The sequence below is a fragment of the Ahaetulla prasina genome, chromosome 1 (assembly GCF_028640845.1).
Source record: "Ahaetulla prasina isolate Xishuangbanna chromosome 1, ASM2864084v1, whole genome shotgun sequence".
NCBI lineage: Eukaryota > Metazoa > Chordata > Lepidosauria > Squamata > Colubridae > Ahaetulla > Ahaetulla prasina.
The window spans coordinates 366,523,622-366,545,196 of NC_080539.1; the positions used below are offsets into that span (position 1 = coordinate 366,523,622).

At 47.6% G+C, this 21,575-nt stretch overlaps 2 protein-coding genes across 2 annotated transcripts in view; both read right to left on the bottom strand.

The window, feature by feature from the left end:
• TJP3 (tight junction protein 3) overlaps positions 1–21,575 on the bottom strand; it is a 137,173-nt gene that overhangs the window by 75,981 nt on the left and 39,617 nt on the right. The gene's annotated exons all lie outside the window — the stretch shown is intronic.
• APC2 (APC regulator of WNT signaling pathway 2) overlaps positions 1,487–21,575 on the bottom strand; it is a 102,718-nt gene continuing 82,629 nt past the window's right edge. Inside the window, exons 11-15 of the mRNA XM_058163491.1 lie at positions 19,588–19,727; positions 18,039–18,116; positions 16,235–16,351; positions 12,880–13,094; positions 1,487–8,298 (exon numbers count right to left, since the gene is read on the bottom strand). Coding sequence (XP_058019474.1) covers positions 2,589–8,298; positions 12,880–13,094; positions 16,235–16,351; positions 18,039–18,116; positions 19,588–19,727 — 6,260 coding nt within the window. The 3' untranslated portion in view covers positions 1,487–2,588. The remainder of the gene's footprint in view (positions 8,299–12,879; positions 13,095–16,234; positions 16,352–18,038; positions 18,117–19,587; positions 19,728–21,575) is intronic.

Genomic DNA, 21,575 nt, shown 5'->3' on the forward strand with positions numbered 1-21,575 from the left:
AAAAACCACCCAGCACCCACAGAAAGACAGATTAGTCATTAGCAGATTAAGGAACGGCTGTAATTAGAGGCACAGCAAAGTATTACAGATCATGTTATTCACAGCCCCAAGGTTGCCAATTCTCCTTCTAGGTCTGTCTGTCGTTCTTCTCGGTGTTTTTTTTTTTCTTCTTTTTTCACTGATGTATAAATTTCTCCCGCCAAATATTCCCTCTCAGATGCATAAACGCCTCTCCTTCCTTCCTTCCTTCCCTCCCTCCTCCCGCTTCCCACCCCCAATAAATAGCTGAGGATATCTTGATTTTAATCGGTGGGGGGGAGGGGGTGGCACTGATGCCCACATATTAAAACTAATAGTGCAATCCTCGACATGTCTGCTCAGAAATTGGCCTCTCTGCGTTCCCGAGAGGTCTTTCTTCCAACAGCTGCACATCCAAATTGCTATCTAAAGCATGCAGCCGAGTTTTAAAGTTTTTGGTCTCTATTTCTCTCTCTCTCTTTCTCTCCCCCCTCCCCCACCGTCTCCCTCCAGGAAGCGTTGTGGTTTATTACTTTATTTAACGGTTTGCGGGTCAAGTTTTCCTCTAATGCAAAGAGGATTGTCTTCACAGGCTTGGGGAAGAGTAGAGTTCCATGTGGAGAGAAACTGGCAGTTAACAGAGGGGAATCCTGAGCGCGCTTTGATGTGTGAAGTTGGGCAGCCCGTCGGATAATCCAGGGTGGATCCTTGGCGATGCCATTCTCAAATTGGGTGGCTGGATCCAAAGACGGAGCAAAGTGGAGAGGAGACAGATTTGGCAGAAGATGATCTAGAAATATTCTCAACGTGAGATTGTGAATCCTTTCAGAATGCCGTTTCGTGGTCTTCATTACAGGTAGTTCTTGACTTACAAAAGTTCATTCAGGGACCGTTCAAAATTACAAACAAGGGACCGATGGCCGTTTTTTTTTTCACACTTGACAGCCGTTGTAGCCACCCCAAGGTCACACGATCAAAATTCAACCGACTCCGATTTATGACGGTTGCAGTGTCCAGTAGAGGTCCTATGAACCTTCCGTTTGAGGCCTTCTGAACAAGCAAAGTCAATGGGGAAGCCAGATTCATTTAACAACTGAGCCACTGACTTAACGCCGCAGCAGCGATCCACTTAACAACCGTGGCAAGGAAGGTCGTAAAATGGGGCAAAAGACACCGGATCACTGTCTCGCTTAGCAACAGAAATGCTGGGCTCGGTGGCGGCCGTTAAGTCGAGGGCTACCTGGATAGTCCTGTACAACGTAAAAGGTGGGTGATTCTGAATATTGGACTAAACCAGGGGTGTTCCAACCTTGGCAACTTTAAGACTTGTGGACTTCAACTCCCAGAATCCCTCAGCCAGCTTTGCTGGCTGCGGAATTCTGGGAGTTGAAGTCCACAAGTCTTAAAGTTGCCAAGGTTGGAACACCCCTGGACTAAACTAAACTGTCCTTAGATGAAGCAGGTGAATTTTGCCTACCTGCTGTATTCACACCTGCTCTTTTGGTCAGCTTCAGGTAGATCTTTTGTAAATGATGGAGGAAGCCCCCCCCCCCGATTTCCAAAGCAGAGCGCCAGTTCAAGGTTGAGTTGATTTTTCAAGTCAGATAATAGACTTTTATTGGGGGGGGGAGGGGCGCTGTGGGACTGCAATCATGAAGCCTCTCTTTCCGACACATGAGATATTCAGAAGTGCCCCTGCACATTTTTACAAGAAGTTCAACTCTGGAATCAACCTTCCAAGAATTCGGCTTCAAATTCCCACTTCTTTGCACAAGAACGAAGGAAAAATGCTCCTGTATAGCAGTTGACCCCCCATTCAAATAATTCTGACGGTCGGTTTGTAACCCACTCCTACCAAGAGCGAGAGCTGCTGGGTTTGAGGTGGTCTCATTTTTTTTTTTTTTTTGCAACCCTACACTCATTCCAAAAATGTCATTTGCAAAGAAAGAAAGAGAAAATAGAGGCAAGTCCTCGACTTACAACCGTTTCTTTAGTGACCGTTCAAAGTTAACGACGGCACTGGGGGGGAAAAAAAAGAGACACACAACTGTTCCTTGTACTTGGCATGGCAGCATCCCCGTGGTCATGTGGTCAGAATTTGTGCTTGGCAGCCAGCGCGTGATCATCATTTGCAACCTTCCCAGCTAGCTTCCGACAAGCTAAGTCAACGAGGGAAGCCAGATTCGCTTAACAACCAGGTGATTCACTTTAAGAACTTTAGTCAATTCTTTAACCGGGACAAAAAAAAAAAGGGCATAAAATCAGGTGCGATTCACTTAACAACCGCTTTGCTTAGCAGTGGCCCCACTTGTGGTTGTAAGTCGAGGATTTACCTGTACGTTTTGTTCCTGTGTGTCTTTTGCATCTCTCACAAGATGCGATTCCTCTAGTCTTGTGTGTAGAAGAAACGCTCATCCAATCCTCCTTGTTTTGTTAAGAATGGTGATAGTTGAGGTAAAACGACAAATGTAACTTCTTTAAAAAATGAATACATCCAAGCTTGGTTTTATATATCTTGGTGGCTAGCTACGAACATTCCAGTCGTTTATCAGACCAAACCTGGAAGGCTGTCAAACTTGTGTTTTCTCCACCTGCTTCTCTTTGACTGCGGGCTCCACCATTGGGCTGGGGGTATAATTAAACGGGGTCACCCGAGCAGCCCGGCTTGGGGAGCTGTGCCTACTGGAAGGGAAATTCCCAAGAGAGCCGACTGACCCTTCGTGAGTAAAGGAGATGGACGCAGTGGTGGCCTTCGCGAGAGCAAAGCCATCTCCTTCGTAGCTGTCGGGTGGGATCTTGACGACCTTCTGGGTCTCCAGAGTAGGGGAGGTGCTGGAATTAGTCTTTGTGGTGGAAAAGTCTTCCGTCTGCACAACTGCGTCACTCGTCTTCGGCTGGAGAGCTCCAGGCGTCTGATCGCTCTCTTCTTCCTGCCAAGCGCTAACCAGGGGCAACGCTGTTGAAGGAAGGGTGCTCTTCAGAATGTGGGGTATGTCCTCGTCACGGATCCTCTTCCAGGTCCCTTTCACCATCGCCGGCTGCTGCTGTGGTTGCGGTTGTGATTGCGGCGGCTGTGGCTGCGGCTGTGGTGGCGGTGGCAGTGGCTGTGGTTGTTGTTGTTGCCGCTGCCGCTGATTTTCAGTGCCTTTCTCTGCAGGAGGAATCACTGGTAGTTTTGAAACCTCCTCATTCTTCTTCCTCCCACTTGAGGGCTCAGGGATGTCTGATGGAGTAGAAATAGGGCTGGCGGCCCTCTTGGTGATGTTGATTTGAGGAGAGGATGAGTAACGCTTAAAAGGCTCTGGAGGAATATTGTTGGATTTGACGGGAAGTCGGGAGGGGCTTTCTGAGCTTGTCCTGCGGGGCGGCCTTGGGGCCCCCCCTGCAGAGAGACTCTGGCTGGGAAGAGACGTCCGGGAGATGACAGGACGTTGGCTTGACCCAGTTGGCTTGTCCACTTTGAGATCATCGCATCTGGAAGAGCAGAGGAAAACGGTTGGCAGGCCAAGGCGGCCTCTCCGCGGAGAAGCACCCTGAGAGAGTGAGGACAAAGACCCGGAAGGTGAGATTTCAGAGCGTTGCCTCATGCGAAGACTGGGTGACTCCTTGATGAATGTCAGCTGCCGTAGGAAGCCCGACTGGTGGGAGTCACTGCTGAGGGATCTTGCGGAGGACATGCGCATCAAATTAAGGCGGTTGGCCTGTAGAATACCTTTCCCGTTGACCTTAGGCCTTAGCTCACTGCTGCTGTTTCCTCCTTGTTCTTCCAGTGTAGGCATGGTGTTCCTCATTGGAAGTGTCTTTTTAACGGGCTTCTGCATAAAAGGGATGCGGACAGGTGATTTCTGGGTCTTGTGTTGCTTAGATACAGGGGATTTCTGGACCGGTTTGGGGGCTGGGCCAACAGGTGTGGTGCTTCCACTGGTCTTTCCCACTTCACGTGATGGCGTCTGTCTGTTGGGTTGCTGCGATGGGGATGTGAGCTTCTTTTGGTTGGGTTGGGATGGCGTGGACGTTCTGGAGGATCCGGACGACGGTGCTCTGTTCATCCTGGCAGGTGGGGTTGCACTTCTTTTGGGCAACATCAATTCCACTATTTCTGAGATCTTCCCAGGCCGGTGGAGACTCCTCGATCTCGGTTGGTTGAGATTCAGATTTTTCTCAGGAATTTCCTGCTTAGTGGCCCCTCCTGTTTTCTTTGGAGTGGACCTGGAGCTCTGCGTTGGGGATTCCTTGGCCGCATCAGGCATGTAGATCACCGTCCTGCCTCGGAAGACGACAGGTAGGTTGCTCAGTGGTTTCTGCTGCCCTACGTTTTTCTCCATCTTATTCCTGTTGCTGGCACCTCTTGTTTCATTCAGATTCTTGCCATCTTGGAAAGATTTGGGGAGGTTTTTCTTCTCTACGCCACCAGTGGGACCTGTCCTGCCCCGGGTCTTGTCTCTTCTGTCCAAACTCAGCTGTAAAGCAGAGCTTGCCGAAAGTCCAGACATAAAAGACAAAATGGAGTCAGATTCCGAGGACGTCTCCTTGCCAAAGGAAGAAGTAGCTTGGTGCAGCCAAGTAACAATGGAGTTTGCTCCTTCCTGGATGGCTTTCCAGTCAACGCTATCCAGATCTGAACCTTTTTCAGAAGTGATTTCATCAGGAAACCCATCGGGCTTCCGTTCCTTGGTCTTGAGACCCTTCTGCTCCTTCTCAGCGTTCCTCCTTTTAGCTGAATGGCGTCTCCTCTTGGGCCCATTTAAGCCAATGCCCTTCTGCAGGACATCATTGTCTGAATTGTAACTGAGGGAACTGGCAGAGCTGTCCCTTCCTTTGGATACGGCTGCTCTCATCCCCTGCCGACGGTTCATGGTCAGTTGGTGGTTAGCTCTGATCTTGGGCATCTGCGTCCTTTCTCCAGTCCCATAGAGTTCGAGATCGCTCAGGGAACTTAAGGAGGAGCTGAGAGAGTAACATGGTGGAGTCTCATCTGCAATCAGGTTGCTCCGGAGATGGGGCGCCATCTTGTTTTTACCATGAAGCTGCTGACTGGAACTTAGCTCAGGTTCTTTCTTAGCCCAGCATTCTTTCTTTTGACCTTTGCTGGCCAGGTTGGGCTTTCTCTTGGGTGAGTTCTTCATGTCTAACTCCTCTAGGTCATCGGAGTCATTCTCATAGAAGCAGTAGACAGCCTCTTCGGTTGGTGTGGTGTGGCAGAAGGATGGGAAGGCTCCGTCGCTGTCATGGCTGCTGTTCTCTCGAGGCTCCTCCTTCTTCTTGGAACGGTTGCCCTCAGAACTTGCCCTTGAACTCCCTTGCCTCAAAAACGTCAATTCTAGGTTTCTGAGGGGAATGTTTCCTCTCCTGGACTCGGCTGATTGGGCCCGGGTTGCACGGAGCGGACTGGTGTGATTTGATCCAGTTTTGTGCTTAGAGGAGGAGGCCATTTTGGTTGGTGTTGAATGGCTGGAGGTGATTCTTCCAATCCGGCAGCTGCTTTGTTCAAGCTGACGGATCTCCCTCTTGAGCCCCCCCATTGGAGCCCCCGTGACTTCCTTTCTTTTTCCAGAGCAATGCCGGGAATCTCCCTCATCTTTCATAGGGTACTGGAGGGTCTCATCACTCAACGAAGCAGCACTGGAGAAGTTGACGGGGGTTCCTTCTGCTGAGTCAGTGAAGGAATCTTCATTGCCCAGGTAGTCTTTGTTGGGTCTGGTGATCGTGGCCCATCTGTGCTTGGGGATGCCCAAGTGGGAATTGGCAGGAACCAACATGTAGACTGGAACCTGCATTGACTTCTTTGACTGAGGGTTTAGGACTTGGGCTGGAAGGCCCGAGACAAGGGATGTCCTGATCTTCCGGAAACGGGATGGCATGGCTGAATTGATGCACTCCCTCAGAATTTCAATATCCTCATCAGAGGTCAACTCGAGGCACTCCAGTTTCCTTTGGCCCTCGATGGCCCTTTCGTCATCTCTCTTCTCATGTGTCATGAAGTTCAACCCACTCCTTTCTGGGAACGGCGGGATAAGTTTCAACTCAACGTCCTTCTGGACATAATGCTCGTGGAGGGGCAACGCGCTCAAGCTGGAGGCGCATGAAAAGTTCTCATTGGGTTTCTCCACCGTGAAGTAGACCATGGAGTCGAGGTCTTGGGGCATCTGGAAACGCTCCTTAAAATCCGTGATGTCCATAAATTTCTTGACATTGTTCTCCCACTGGATGTTGAACTGGCTGGCCTCCTTCTCTGGCTGGCTGTTGAGTTCAAACAGAGGGGTTTTGCTACGGCTTGGAGGCATGGTTTGCCCAGGGCTATCCGGGAGCTCACTTGGACTGACCGTACCGCTAATCATCTCACTGCAGGGTTCACTCTGGATAGAGCTGGCAATGGACGGGCTCTCAAAACTGCCCAGAGAACTGACCGAACTGCAGCGACTCATCACCAAAGGCGTCTCCTGGATGTAGTTTTCTGATGAGCTGGAAGGGGTCAAGTCCTCATGGCAAGAAGGTGATGCTCCTCTAAGGAACATTTTCTCTTTCTTAGGGAAGGGGATGGCAATGGGTTGTGAAGAGGAGGTGAGGGGTTCCATCTCCTGCTTCACCTTCTTTTCTTGATTGTTCTTTTGGGCTTCCTCCACTTCTTCTACCTCGATGATCTCCAGAGAGGAATCGGTGTCCATCTCATTCTCACTGTGGCTCTGCCCGTCTAGGACGTTGTCGGCAGAGGATATAGAAGAGAGGGAGCTACATCGGGAGAAGCAAATCGACGTATCTTCCATCGAGTATTTCTGCAGCCGTTCTTGTTTCGTTGGTTTTGCTGCGGTCAGTTTCTCCGGAACCTTGTTAAGATTATCGGTGGTTTTCATGGATAAACTGGGATAGTAAGAGCTGGTTCCCAAGGCTCCGATAGTCCCAGATGCTATGGTATTGTTGTCTATGAGGGGCACATGCTGATAGGATGGGGAGAGTTTGATTGTGTGGACTTTGGGATCAGGATCCAGCTGTCCGCCTCCTTCTTTCTTCTTACATTCAGATTCCTTCTCAGCAACATCAGGGTCAGGCGGAAGCCTCGTGACCTTGGCTTTTTCCAGAAGTTTCTCTTTCTCTGGTTTCTCCACCATCACATTGGATTCTTGCTGTTTCTTCTCAGGCAGTTCCATCTTTTCTGGCCTATTCATCAAGATGTTCTTCAAATCAAGACGGCTGGGCCGTTTCTGATACCGGTGTAGTTCATCTTTAAAGTCCAAGAAGGTTGTTCGAGTACACGGTCTCATGTGTTCCTTTGGGCAGTAGCCATCACTGGTGCTTCCGCTGTTGAGGCTATCATTGGACAAGCTCGTATAAGCGTTTTTCAGCCGCAAGAGGGTGTGAGCCCGGCTTAGACTTTCGCGCTTCATAATCCCACTGGTGTCCGAGAGGCGGCACGGAGAGCAAGACTGGGCACGGGCCTCGTGGACTTCATCCAGACCATATTGCCAGTCAAGGCAGTGGTCTTCAGAGCTGAGGCTGAAGCTGTCATCAGAGGAGGTATGGAGTGTGGTTATGTCTTCCACCAACTTATCTATCTTGGCCACGGTCGTCGTGATCTTGTTGGCCAATTTCTCAGCCACTACGGAGACGTCGTTGTCCTGGGACACAAGCAGCGGGGAGACCTTCTTGGCTTCTGCGGACTTCCCACTTTGATCTTTCTCTGGTTCTGGGCCTCTTCTTTGGGAAACCGTTCTTGGCAAAGTTTGACTTTGGAGGAAGGATGAATTTAGGAACATGGAGAGCACCGACGCATTGCCTGCCTCCGTACTGCTAGAGACGTTGGGCACTTCGTCATCGTCAAAACAACCTGAATCAGATGCGTAGTCCTTGGCCAAGCTATCCATGTGCCGCACTGGTTTCTTGGCGACGCTCTGCTTCTTCATCGTTTGCTTCTCCATGGTGTCAAAAGTTTCAGCCAAGTGCTGGGCATCCAATTCAGCCTCCAGGGCCTTCTGTTTTCGCATATACAGGGAGGGCATACAAGAACCTGGTGAGATGACCATGGCATCTTTATACTTGAGCGGCCGGTTGGCAAGGAGGTTGCGGAGGGCTGCGGTGCTGCCCATGGCGATCATCTTGTGCTTAGAGTGGACGAGATTCCGGAGCATGCTGACTGCTCCCAGGTCCCACAGTAGTTCTTGGTCTTTGGGGCTACGTGCCGAGAGGTTCCACAGGGTGCCACAGGCATTGCTGACGATAGTCAGGCTGTGTGACTTGAGGTGCTGGAGGAGAGTTTGAAGGCAGTTGTGATCCCTCAGAATTTGCCTAGGAAAGAACAGATGGAGGGTAAGATAAAAACAGTGCAGATCCCAGAGGAAAACAAGGAAGGTCTAATATTCCAATCTGGGTCGGTCGCCGGGACCAAAGGTTTTGTTTTCTGAGCTTTCGGATTCCTATTATTTACAGATTAACTGAGTTGGAAGGGGCCTTGTAGGTCATCTAGTCCAACCCCCTGCCCAAGCAGATCTTACACCAGTGATGGCTAATCTTTTTGCCATCGCGTGCCAAAAATGGGGGGAGTGCGGGGGGATCGGGTGCCTGCATGCCCATACCCATAATTCAATGTGCCCTGTCCCCCCCCGCATACACAGGTGTCCCCCCGCGCTCCCCCCACTTTTGGCATGTGAGAGCATGATGGGCCCGGTAGGCCCGTTTCTTTTTGTTTTTTGTTTTGTTTACATTTATATCCCGCCCTTCTCCGAAGACTCAGGGCGGCTTACAGTGTGTAAGGCAATAGTCTCATTCTATTTGTATATTTACAAAGTCAACTTATTGCCCCCCCAACAATCTGGGTCCTCATTTTACCTACCTTAATAAAGGATGGAAGGCTGAGTCAACCTTGGACCTGGTGGGACTAGAACCTGCAGTAATTGCAGGCAGCTGTGTTTTAATAACAGGCTTCTTACAGCCTGAGCCACACCGCGGCCCTTTTCACTCTCCCGAGGCTCCCGAGACTTTCTTGGAGCCTGGGGAGGGCGAAAACAGTCTTCTCCATTCCAGGTAGGAAACAGCCTATTTCCTGACTTCCAGTGGGGCTCGAAAGGCCTGAAAATCAGCTAACTGGTGTGTGCGTACGTGCTGCAGCTGAGGTAGGGCAATGTTTGTGTGCCCACCGATATGGCTCCGTGTGCCACCTGTGGCACGCGTGCCATAGGTTCATCATCACAGCCCTACACCATTTCTGACAGATGGCAGTCCAGTCTCTTCTTGAAAGCCTCCTGTGATGAGGCTCCCACAACTTCTGAAGGCGACTTTTGTTCCACTGGTTGATTGTTCTCACTGTCAGAAAATTCCTCCTTATTTCCAAGTTGAATCTCTCCTTTTCCATCCATTATTCTTTGTCTGGCCTTCAGGTGCTTTGGAAAATAGCTTGACCCCTTCCTCTCTGTGGCAACCCCTCAACTATTGGAAGACTGCTATCATGTCTCCCCTGGTCCTTCTCTTCGCTAGACTAGCCATGCCCAGTTCCTGCAACCGTTCATTGTATATTTTAGCCTCCAGTCCCCTAATCATCTTGGTTGCTCTTCTCTCAACATCTTTTTTAATAGTTTGTTGACCAAAACTGGATGCAGTACTCAAGGTATGGTCTTACTAAGGCTTCTAGTTCTCTGAAGATGGGCTCCAAGAGGAGTCCAAAAACTCGGAAGACAAGACCTCTGGTCCCGGTGACCGACTCAGATTGGATCCTGCAACATTATCCTAGGACAAATATATTCACCTTCACTTGTAAGGTATCACATCATTATAAATTAAAGAAGGGAGGAATTAGAGAGGTATTTTAGGAGTTCTGAATTCATAGTTTGTTTTTTTTAATTTACATTTATATCCCGCCCTTCTCCGAAGACTCAGGGCGGCTTACAGTGTATAAGGCAATAGTCTCATTCTATTTGTATATTTACAAAGTCAACTTATTGCCCCCCCAACAATCTGGGTCCTCATTTTACCTACCTTATAAAGGATGGAAGGCTGAGTCAACCTTGGGCCGGGCTTGAACCTGCAGTAATTGCAGGCTGCTGTGTTCTAATAACAGGCTTCTTTACAGCCTGAGCTACCACGGCCCCTAGTCTGCTTCTGAATACCAATTCCTGGGAACAACAGCACAAGTGGGGTTTTAGCTTTCATATCCAAGTGTGGCTATCCAAAAGGAAAAACGGACCACGACGGGAAAAAGGATACAGGTAATCCTTGACTCAGAACCATTCGTTTGGCAACCAAAGTTACAACGGCAGTGTCCCCACAGTCAAGGGATCCAAATTTCGGGTCTGGCAATGTATTTGTAACGGATGCAGCATCTTGGGGTCATATAGCTGCGATTTGTGACCTTCCCAAGAAACTCCAGCAAGCCAATAAGGGAAGTGGATTCACATAACAACCACAGCAAAAGAAAAAAAAAAAGGAAATAAAATTGAAAGTGATTCGCTTAATGATTGCATTGCTTAGTGATGGAATTGTGGTCATAAATCGAGGACTACCTATATAAGGATTTTCAGGAGATGAAATGAAAATAACACCACTTGTTTTCTGACAGTCTAAATGCAGGGGTCTCCAACCTTGGCAACTTTAAGAATTGTGGACTTCCACTCCAAGAGTTCCACAGCCAGCTTTGCTGAGGTTGGAGACCCCTGGACTAGAGGAATTTGGGAAGGGGTCAGAGATGAGATTGGGGACCACAACAGCTGATTTTGACTCTAATGATGTACAGCGGTATCTTGTTACTCATCACGTGAAGATCAAGATCCCATGAAGTGTTAATACCACTTTATAATGCCTTGGTAAGGCCACACTTGGAATATTGCATTCAGTTTTGGTCGCCACGATGTAAAAAAGATGTGGAGACTCTAGAAAGAGTGCAGAGAAGAGCAACAAAGATGATTAGGGGACTGGAGGCTAAAACATATGAAGAACAGCTGCAGTAACTGGGTATATCTAGTTTAATGACAAGAAGGACTAGGGGAGACATGATAGTAGTGTTCCAATATCTCAGGGGCTACCACAAAGAAGAGGGAGTCAAGCTATTTTCCAAAGCATCTGAAGGAAGAACAAGAAGCAATGGGTGAAAACTAATCAAGGAGAGAAGCAACCTAGAACTAAGGAGAAATTTCCTGACAGTTAGAACAATTAATCAGTGGAACAACTTGCCTCCAGAAGTTGTGAATGCTTCAAAACTGGAAATTTTTAAGAAGATGTTGGATAACCATTTGTCTGAAGTGGTGTAGGGTTTCCTGCCTAAACGGGGTTGGACTAGAAGACCTCCAAGGTCCCTTCCAACTCTGTTATTATTATTATTATCTTTAATTGGTTCTGGGAGGCATGGTGAGTACAAAAAAACGATAAACACCCAAAAATCCCCCCCCCCATAAGAAATACAGATAGTCCTCGACTTATGACCAAAACTGAGCCGGAAATTTTTGTTATTGAGACATTTGTTAAGTCAGTTTTGCCCCATTTTACAAGGTTTTTTGCCACAGTAAAGTGAATCACTGCCGTTGTTAAGTGAATTTGGCTTCCCCGTTGACTTCGCTTGACTGAAGGTCGCAAAAGGGGATCCCATGACCCTGGGATGCTGCAACGGTCGTAACTATGAACCAGTTGCTAAGCATCGGAATTTCGATCACATGAGCTGCAAAGGTCGTAACCGTGAAAAACGGTCATAAGTCACTTTTTTCCAGTGTCCTTGTAACTTTGAAGGGTCAGTAAAGGAATTTTTGTAAGTCGAAGACTGCCTGTAATGTAGTGAGTCACAAAGTAGCCATCACCGACAAGTTCTAGCTTGTTCTTTGAGTACCAAACAAACGGTGAGTGCTGGGACATAATTTTCACATCAAAGTGCATTGAGTGCCAAATTTGATGAGTTTCAAAGCAGTTGAGGCAGTTGCGGTGGTGGGATTCAGCCAGTTCGCACCACTTCGGGAGAACCAGTTGTTAACTCTCTGAGCAGTTTGGTAAACTGATTGTTGGAAGAAATCATTAGGGCAGAGAACCGGTTGTTAAATCACTTGAATCCCACCACTGGGCAGTTGTACTGATGGGGGAAGGAAGATGTTTCTGGCTGCAAAGGTTAGCTACCAGAACAAGGAGGAAAGCAGAGATTAAGGTAAAGGTAAAGGTTCCCCTGCACATACGTGCTAGTCGTTCCCGACTCTAGGGGGCGGTGCTCATCTTCATTTCAAAGCTGAAGAGCCAGTGCTGTCCGAAGACGTCTCCATGGTCATGTGGCCGGCATGATTAAAAACCAAAGACGCACGGAGCGCTGTTTCCTTCCCACCAAAGGTGGTCCCTATTTTTCTACTTGCATTTTTTATGTGCTTTCGAACTGCTAGGTTGGCAAAAGCTGGGACAAGTAACGGGAACTCATTCCATCACGCGCAATGGTGGGATTCAAATAATTTAGCAATCGGTTCTCTGCCCTAATGACTAGCTGGGTAGGCATGGCTCAGTGGTCAAGTGACCGTGTGGACGTGGCCAACTCAACGTCACTCACGTCGATGGGCGCTTCGCCTTAGCTGTTATGATGTACTAAGGGTTAACCAGAGTGGCAGTTTCTGGAATCAGGGCAATAAAGATTAGGCTAGAAAAACACCAGAATATTTCCTTCCTGCCTTCCTTACAGGATTAGCCCTGTAAAGTGGAAAAAAACCAAAACAAGATCATCTACATCAACCGGTTCTCCGAACTGCTAAGAAAGTTAACAACCGGTTCTGCTGAATAGGTGCGAACTGGCTGAATCCCACCACTGGTCACATGGCACTAGGGATTCGAACTGCTGAATTGCCGACCTCCTGATCGACGAGCTCAGCGTCTTAGCCACTGACCCATTGCGTCCCTGGAAAAGAAGAGTTTACTAACCGGTAATCTTCTCTGGTGGCGATCAGGCTGGAGACATTCCTTAGGATCCCACCTCCACTTTCAATGATGGCAAGCGAGTTACTCTGGCACTTGTAGGTGAGCGTGCTCACGAGGAAGCCCAGCGCTCCTTCCACCATACAGATGGCAGTTTTATTCTCAGTGCTGTGAGCGGAGAGGTTCCACAAGGCACTGAGGACGCTCTTCAGGGTGGACTCCTAGTGTAGGGAAAAAGACGAAAAAAAGGTTCCCTTTCAAGAAAATGTGAAGGCTATTGATCATTCCCATCTGCCAACACGGAGCAACATAGCCTGCTTGCAGCGAAACTGAGTGTGGTGGCTCCCGCCCCCGAACCTGGCCCCATGCCCGAAAGTGCCTTGGAGCCGGGCCTGCTGCCAGAAAGTGACTCGGTGCCGGGCCTGCTGCCAGAAAGTGACTTGGACAGTGAGGGGGAAGGGCCATCAGGGCTTACCTCAGAAGCACCGGCCTCCCTGGCTCAGCTCCAGGAGCCAGAGGCAGGCCAAGCGAAAGAGATAACGAGGCCTCCTTCCCCTGACTCTTTCCCCCCCAGGCCACGCCTGCAGACCCAGCTGACAGCAATCAGGCTTGGCTCAATCCCAGGTTTCGTAGGCAGGAGAGGAGGGAACAACAGAAGCAGGGGAGGGGCAGGCCTAGGAAGTGCTGAGTCATGGAGCCACACCCCACAGGATATAAAAGGCAGCAAGAGCTGGTGTGTCTCTTTGTATCAGGCAAATCCACGGACTGACTAGAGCTGAAGGTTGTGACTCACCAGCGTCTTGGAGCTAACGAGGGCTCTTGGCAGACGCTGGCTCTTTTGCTGCCAGAGCTGATAAGAGCCGGCTAATTAAGCCATCGTTCGGACGGAGGCGAGGAGGACATAACACTGATTGAGATCCAGACACTCAGCCATCTCTACTGCTAAAGCAGTTGTAAAATATGATTTTGACACTCACAACATGGAGAAACAACACTGCCCCCCAGAAATGTCAAAAAGTTGGCCTTGCCTCTTGGAAAAAAACCACCCAGATTTGACTAGCCCCATGTGATATGGACGACATCAAACTAAATTCGTACTGGCCATGGTAGAATTTTTTTTGGTCAATTTATTTATTTTTGTCAATCATATATAAGATAACAGGTAAAAGTATAAACATATGAAAAGAGTAAGTAAAAAAGGAATATTAGGACAGGGACAGTAGGCATGCGGGTGCACTTATGCATGCCCCTTATAGATCTCTTAGGAATGGGATAAGGTCAACAGTAGACAGTTTAAGCTTAAAGTTTTGGGGGTTTGGGGAAGAAATACACAGTCAGGTAATGCATTCTAGGCATTGACCACTCCGTTGCTGAAATTGTATTTTATGCAGTTGAGTTTAGAGCGGTTCACTTTAAGTTTGTATTTATTGTGTGCTCGTGTATTGTGATTGAATCTGAAGTAGTCATTGACAGGTAGGAAATTGTAGCAGATAATTTTATGTACTATGCATAGGTCAGATTGAAGCCTGCATAGTTCTAAATTGTCTAAAATTTGGAGTCTGGTAGCATAAGGTATTTTATTACAAGCAGAGGAGTGGAGGACTCTTCTTGTGAAATATCTCTGGACTTTCTTGATTGTATTTATGTCTGATATGCAGTGTGGGTTCCAGACAGATGAGTTGTATTCTAGGATTGGTTTAGCAAATATTTTGTATGCTCTAGTTAGTAGTACAATATTACCAGAGAAGATATCTAAGATACTCAAGATTAGGTTAACTATTGTTAGTGCCTTTTTGGCAATGTTGTTACAGTGGGCTCTGGCACTTAGATCTTTAGAAATGAGTACTCCACGCTCCTTGACAGAGTGAGGGTCATCTATAAGGTCATGTCCATCTAATTTGTATTTTATGTTTTGATACCTAGATGCCCTCTATAAGTGGGGCACAATACCATCACTGAATTGTGACCGTGGAGCTGAAAAACAAACTATCCAACACATAGTGACTGTGTGTCAAACCAAAACCCATAATGGGAGATTTTGGCTGAATTCTCAGCTGCGACCAATGAGGTAAAAAAAAATTATATTTGCAACTTAGATATACGTTTGTAACCTTCCCGTGAAGGTTTCAGATTGTATATTCTATGTGTTGTATTTTACTGTTCCTTTTTTATTGAAATGTAATGTGAACGTGCGGTATGATAAATTGATATCAATCAGTCCTAATGTAGGCAACAAAACAGAGTTAAGGTTATTTCGGAAGCCTGCTTATTCCAAGACAGACCCAGATTTGACTCTTGATGAGTTGGGGTCCGCCTAGGCTTGTAGCTCCTGCTGGTAGGAGCTATGGCCAGGAAGGCTATTGCCAGAGGTGCTATTCAGCCGGTTCTGACCAGTTCTGGTGAACCGGTAGCAGAAATTATGAGTAGTTCGGAGACAAATACCACCTCTGACTGGCCCTGCCCCCAATCTATTGGCTGCCTCCCGAGTCTCAGCTGACTGAGTCCCAGCTCATCAGCTGGGTTTTCTTTTGTTGCCCTGCATAGGAGAATGGAGCTGGAAAGCAAGTTAGTGGGGTGGGGAGGGAATGGAGATTTCACAGTATCTGTTGTGTCTCGTCCTCCCTCCTCTCCTCAGCCAGGCCCCTCCCGTCTCCTCCCGGGCCTACTATCAGATTCGGAATCTGATAATGAAGATGAACGGCCTGTCATGCCTCCAGCCCCCAGCCCTGGCCCCATGCTCGGACAGGATGTCAGGAATGAACAAACAAACCTCACTCCTACAGCGTATGAGCAGGGAGCCAGCCACGTGCTGGAATTACCGACAGCAGATCCAGCTGAAGAGAATTCACAGTGGGAGGATCCCCGCTTCCGGAGATCTGAGAGCCGACGTCAGCAGAAGGAAGGAAGGGGCAGGCCTGGATAAGTGCTGAGTCATGGAGCCACACCCCACAGCCTATATAAAGGACCAGCTTGAGTCAAGCAACTTTGAGTCAAGCAAAGTCTCATTTAGTTTGCTGAAGTCACAACTTGGATTCCTGCCTGCCCTGAGAAATCTGAAAGGAATTTGGCAAAGCTGCAGAGGCTTTGTGGCCACGCTTGATACGGACTTCCTAGACCCGGTCGTCGGAGGGGGAGGGGGACACGACAGTATCCTTCCCCTGGAGTGAGGTGGAAATGCAGATTTTGCAGTATCCTTCCCCTGCCACATCCACCAAACCACGCCATGCCCACCAAGCCACACCCACAGAACCTGTAGTAAAAAATTTTGAATCCCATTACTGGTATTGCCCATTTTGTGCGACCATCAGTGAAGACCATACTTTAGCAGAATTGGCTGTCGATTCTACCTCTTCCGTCTTACCTTGCTGGCCCGTAAGGCGCACTGCATCAGCGCTGAGACGCTGCCCACTTCTCGTAAGACTTTCTTGCTGTTCATATCGGCTCGCCAGGAGAGGTTGCGTAGGATGCTGGATACCACCTAAGAAAAAAGGGGTGGGGCAATTAATTTTCCTAAGGGGGCCACAAGAAAAACTAGGACTGTTGTGGAGGACCAATAGGGCTGTGAAGGTGTGTAGATATGCAGGCATGCAAATATGTCCCAAAGATGATTTTTCAAGAGGCAACTGAGCTTTCTTTGTTTTTCCTTGAAGATAGGGGAGACATGATAGCAGTGTTCCAATATCTCAGGGGCTGCCACAAAGAAGAGGGAGTCAAGCTATTCTCCAAAGCACCTGAAGGCAGGACGAGAAGCAATGGGTGGAAATCAAGGAGAGAAGCAACTTAGAACTAAGGAGAAATTTCCTGACAGTTAGAACAATCAATAAGTGGAAAAACTTGCCTGTAGAAATTGTGCATGCTCCAACATTGAAAATTTTTAAGAAAATGTTGGATAGCCATTTGTCTGAAATGGTGTAGGGTTTCCTGCCTGGGCAGGGGGTTGGACTAGAAGACCTCCAAGGTCCCTTCCAACTCTGTTATTATGTTATGTTTCGCTTCTCATCCAAGAAAAACAAAAGAAAGTCCAGTTATCTCTTGAAAAGGCATCTTTGGGACAACCATGACTTGGATTACTGAGAATCGTCACAGACATACACGCAAATAGGTAAATATAAAAATAAAAATAGCAGTCGCCTTCCACGCAGGCCAGACAGGGACGGCCAGATGTGGCCTGGGAGGGACATGAAATGGCTGCATGGCTGGCTGGGGAATTCTGGGAGTTGAAGTATACACATCCTAAAGTTGCCAAGGATGAAAAATATTGAATTAGAAGCAGATTCTGCACCAATTCCACACTTACCGCTCAACTAACTTCATGGTTGTGTGAAAAGAGAGGAGTTAGCACTGTCTTGGGCTCCTAAATAAAAGGTGAGCTTTAAATCTAGTAAATAATATTCATTTTTCCGGGCAAGGAGTGTTTCAGAAAGAAAGCTACCTTCAGCAGCTGTTTTTCCCAATGGGCCAGATAGAGAATCTGAGGTCATGTAAAGAAGCTTTGAAGTGCCGCCTTTACATGTTCAGAGAAGGAAACTGTTATGGTCCATCAGCAGCCTACGGAGCTGGCAACAGAGTCGGCCAGCGATAAGGCTGAGGTGAGGCCAGGGCCATCGGGAAGTGAGGTGTGGTCTCCAGAGCCTCCAGAGACTGATTGTAGTGAGGCAGAGGAACAGGAGGAGCCTGTTCCTAATACACGCATGAGAAGAGCTGCCAGAAGGCAAGAGCAGCTCAAGCAGAGAGGACAACTCGGGAGAAGGGCCAAGAGATGATTGGCCCCTCCCATAAGGCTTAAAACAGACCAGCACCAGTTTTTCAGCTTTGCCGGAATACAACGTTGTAGCTGCCTCTTCTGCTTCGCCCTCTGCTTCATGTACATCTTTATTTTTGTGGCTTCTGGACATTTGCCAGGAAGGGCCTTTGGCAGTTTGCCTAATTGGACTAAGGTTTGGGAGATAACTGAGGAATTTGTGTTGGGAGGCATTTGTTTTACTTTGAGTTGAACGACGCTGGGAATGAAGTAATTCTCAGCTGTTCGAATAAAGTTTGTTTTTCCACGGACTAAGTTTATTACTACCTTCTTGGCCCTGGGTCACAACAGAAACATCTGGGCCTGGACCTGCTAGAGAAGGGCAGGTAAGGTGCAGATTCAGTGACCATCTGGCCCACCTTACCTGGTGCAATTCCTCACTGTCAGATGCTAATTGGTTCACGATAGCTTGCATACACCTTTGCCGCGAGCATAACGTCGCCTAAACAGCAAGAAAAGAGTAAGGAATAGGAATTAGGGGTGGATTTTATATTCCTCTAAAGAAGTTACAGAGTCACAAGTCCAGTGCTGTTGTAACTTTGAACGGGCACGCAACGTTGAATGGTTTTAAGTTGAGGCCTACCTGTAACTAAATACCTCGGCTTACAACAGTTCGTTTCGTGACCGTTCAAAGTTACAACGGCCCTGAAAAATGTGACTTACGACCATTTTTCAAAGTTACGACCTTCGCAGCCTCCCCAGGAACATGTGACCAGAATTCAGAGGGTTGGTTCATACTTCATGGCCGTTGCTGTGTCCCAAGGTCATGCAATCCCCTTTTTGCGACCTTCTCACAAGCAAAATCAGTGGGAAATCCAACCATATTACTAAACAAATGCAATGATTCATTTAACAACGGTGGCAAGAAAAGTCGTAAAATGGGGCAGACTCACTTAACAAATGTTTCACTGAGCAACATCAACTTTGGGCTCGATTGTGGTCGTAACTCGAGGATTATCTGTAACAGGAGCTCTGTTGTGACCCAGGTTCTTGGACCCAGACTCCTGGACTCGGATGATTCAGAAAGTGAGGGAGAAGACCTGGCAAGGCCTGCTTCTCTTGGGCCCTCTCCCTCCCTGGCACCCACCCAAAGGGAGGAGGAGGGGCCGGCAAGGCCTGATTCTCCCGAGCCTTCTGATTTGGCAACGCCCCAAGAACAGTTTTGGAGTGATGCAAGACTGTGCAGACGTGATCGGCACGCGCAGCAGAGGAAGCGTTGGGACAAAGTCAAAGAATGATGGTCATGCAGTGACATCTGCAGAGACTATAAATAGGAGGCGGGACTTTCTGGTTTTTTGTCTTGGACAAAGCAATGAATTTGCGTGGGCAAACTGTATCAATGGAGGGAAGAATATATTTGTGAGTAATTCTGGCCTTATCTATAATTTCCTCGTTATCTCCAGAGACTTGGCAGGCCCATGGGTAGACGTGGCCAGGACATTTATCTATGTAAATAAATTAGAAAAGAAGGCCTTTGACTGACTCTTTGTTGGGAGTATTGGGGAAGGGAAACAGAACAAGTTCTCCCTGAAGCTGGCTACTGCATTTTTAAAAAACAGGGTAATAGCAATAGCACTTAGACTTATACACCGTTTTACAGTGTTTTACAGCCCCTCTCTAAGCGGTTTACAGAGTAAGTCTATTGCCCACAACAATCTGGGTCCTCATTTTACCCACCTCGGAAGGACGGAAGGCTGAGTCAACCTTGAGCCTGGTGGGATTTGAACTGTCAAATTGCAGGCAGCCGGCAGGCAGCAGAAGTAGCCTGCAGTACTGCACTCTAACCACTGGGCCACCGAGGCTCAAAAATCTATTTAGGTAAATACTTGAAGAATTAACATTTTACAACTCGGGCAAAAACACACACACATATCCGCCTGATGCACTTTTTTCTGTCTTGGATCCCATCGCACCTTGTTGACCACATCCCCAAAGGTGAGGTTGGTCAAGGCCATGCCTGTGTAGCGCCTGAGTGCCAGGTTGAGGGGGTCATTGGTCATTTTGTGCATCTCATAGTCCACCTGCAGCAGCTCAGCAATGGCCTGGAGTCCACCTAGGAAGGGAAACAGAGAAGAGAAACACCGTGAGTGTTGGGCCCCCAACAGCAGTGCATTACCAAAAGTGTGCAAGATTCTCCCAAATACATTTATCAGGGTCAATGCAAAGAAAAGTAGTCAGATGATAGAACCATGGAAAATAAAGAACTACGCAGATAGTCCTTGACATACGACCACAATTGGGACCAGAATTTCCATTATTAAGCAAGAAAGTTGCTAAGTGGGCCATGTCCGATTTTACAAATGTTTCCTTCCAGTCGTTAAGTGAATCATTGTACTTGTTAGGTGAATCACATGGTCATTAAGCGAATCCTGCTCCCCCCCCATTGACTTTGCATTAAAAAAGCTGGCTAGGAAGGTCGCAAATGGCAGCAACGTGACCTGGGGACATTGCAGCTATTGTAAATACATACCAGTTGCCAAACTCTCAAATTTTGACCCTGAAGAAGCTCCAAATATGAGACCTGGTCACAAGTCCTTTTTTTCCCCCAGTGCTATTATAACTTTGAATGGTCGCATAATGAATGGCTATAAGTCAAGGACTACCTGTATGGGATTTTCCCAAATCAATCTTGATTCCTGGGGACTCAATGGGCAATTCCCTGTTTCCTTGGCATCATTTTTTGCTATCTATATATCATTTTTTCTCGTCCTTGCCTACTTTCTAGGGCAAGGAGACTCCAAAGTGACTCGGCTGACCTTAGGCCTGCAGCCGGTTCAAAACTTTAGCCACTGTCCCACACCTGCTCTCGGTTGGGGAAGACTTCTGAAAATACATGTGGCAGCCATTTTGAAAACCCCAATGCCTTCTCCAACAGCAACCATTTTGTGACTTCAACCTCCCAAAAAGTTGTCGGTCGCTACCGTTGAGAGTTGTCACAGTCTTTAAATAGGTGATCTCTAGGCACCTTTGACAGATTCCCTGGACTGCCATATGTCAGAAATGGTGTAGGATCCCCTGTTTGGGTGGGATGGGGGGAGGGGTTGGATTAGATGACCTATAAGATCCCTTCCAACTCTCTTAATTGGTTATTTTGGAAACCTAAAGAACGTCAGACCTATTTAAGTCAGACAGTGGGTTTGTTTAACATCCGCTGCAAAAAAATAAATAAATCATAAAATCAGGTCGGTCAAATGATGGCCTGCTTAATGCCTGGCATGACTTAGTACCATAATTCCGGGCTTATTTATGATCATAAGTCAAGTACTCCCAGTATGTGGTTGCCAAAAAAACTACAGAAACGTGTCTGTGAAGCCACCTGCATAGAATAGAATAGAATAACATTTTTTATTTATTTATTTATTTATTTATTTATTAAATTTTTATACCGCCCTTCTCCCGAAGGACTCAGGGCGGTGTACAGCCAAAGATAAAAAGTTGATATACATAGAATTTAAAACCAAGATTTAAAACTAAGCAAATTACAAAAAGGCCAATATTAATGTTATGTATTCATGTTTGTGCCTTTAAATATTTGAGCGGGAAATCAGCACGTTGCTGATTGGACGAAGCCTCCAGTAGAACTGTATAAAAGGAGAGGTTTTTCTCCCAGCCAGTTGCTGGGTTCACCCTATATTAAAGAGCTGTTGTCACTACCCTGGTCTCCAGCCTCGTTACTTCCAGAACCTAACATTGGCGACGAGGATGGGATCTCGAGGCTAAGGAGAACCAGAACCGAGCTGAAGCATGATAGACCCGAACCCAGCAAACTCAGGGCAGAAAAGCGGAGATGGCCAGTTACACTCCGCCCGCACCGTTTGACCCGGCTAAGGAGAAATGGGGAACGTATATGACCCGTTTCAAAGCTTAGAAGCCAACGAACTGCAAGGAGTTCCAGATAACC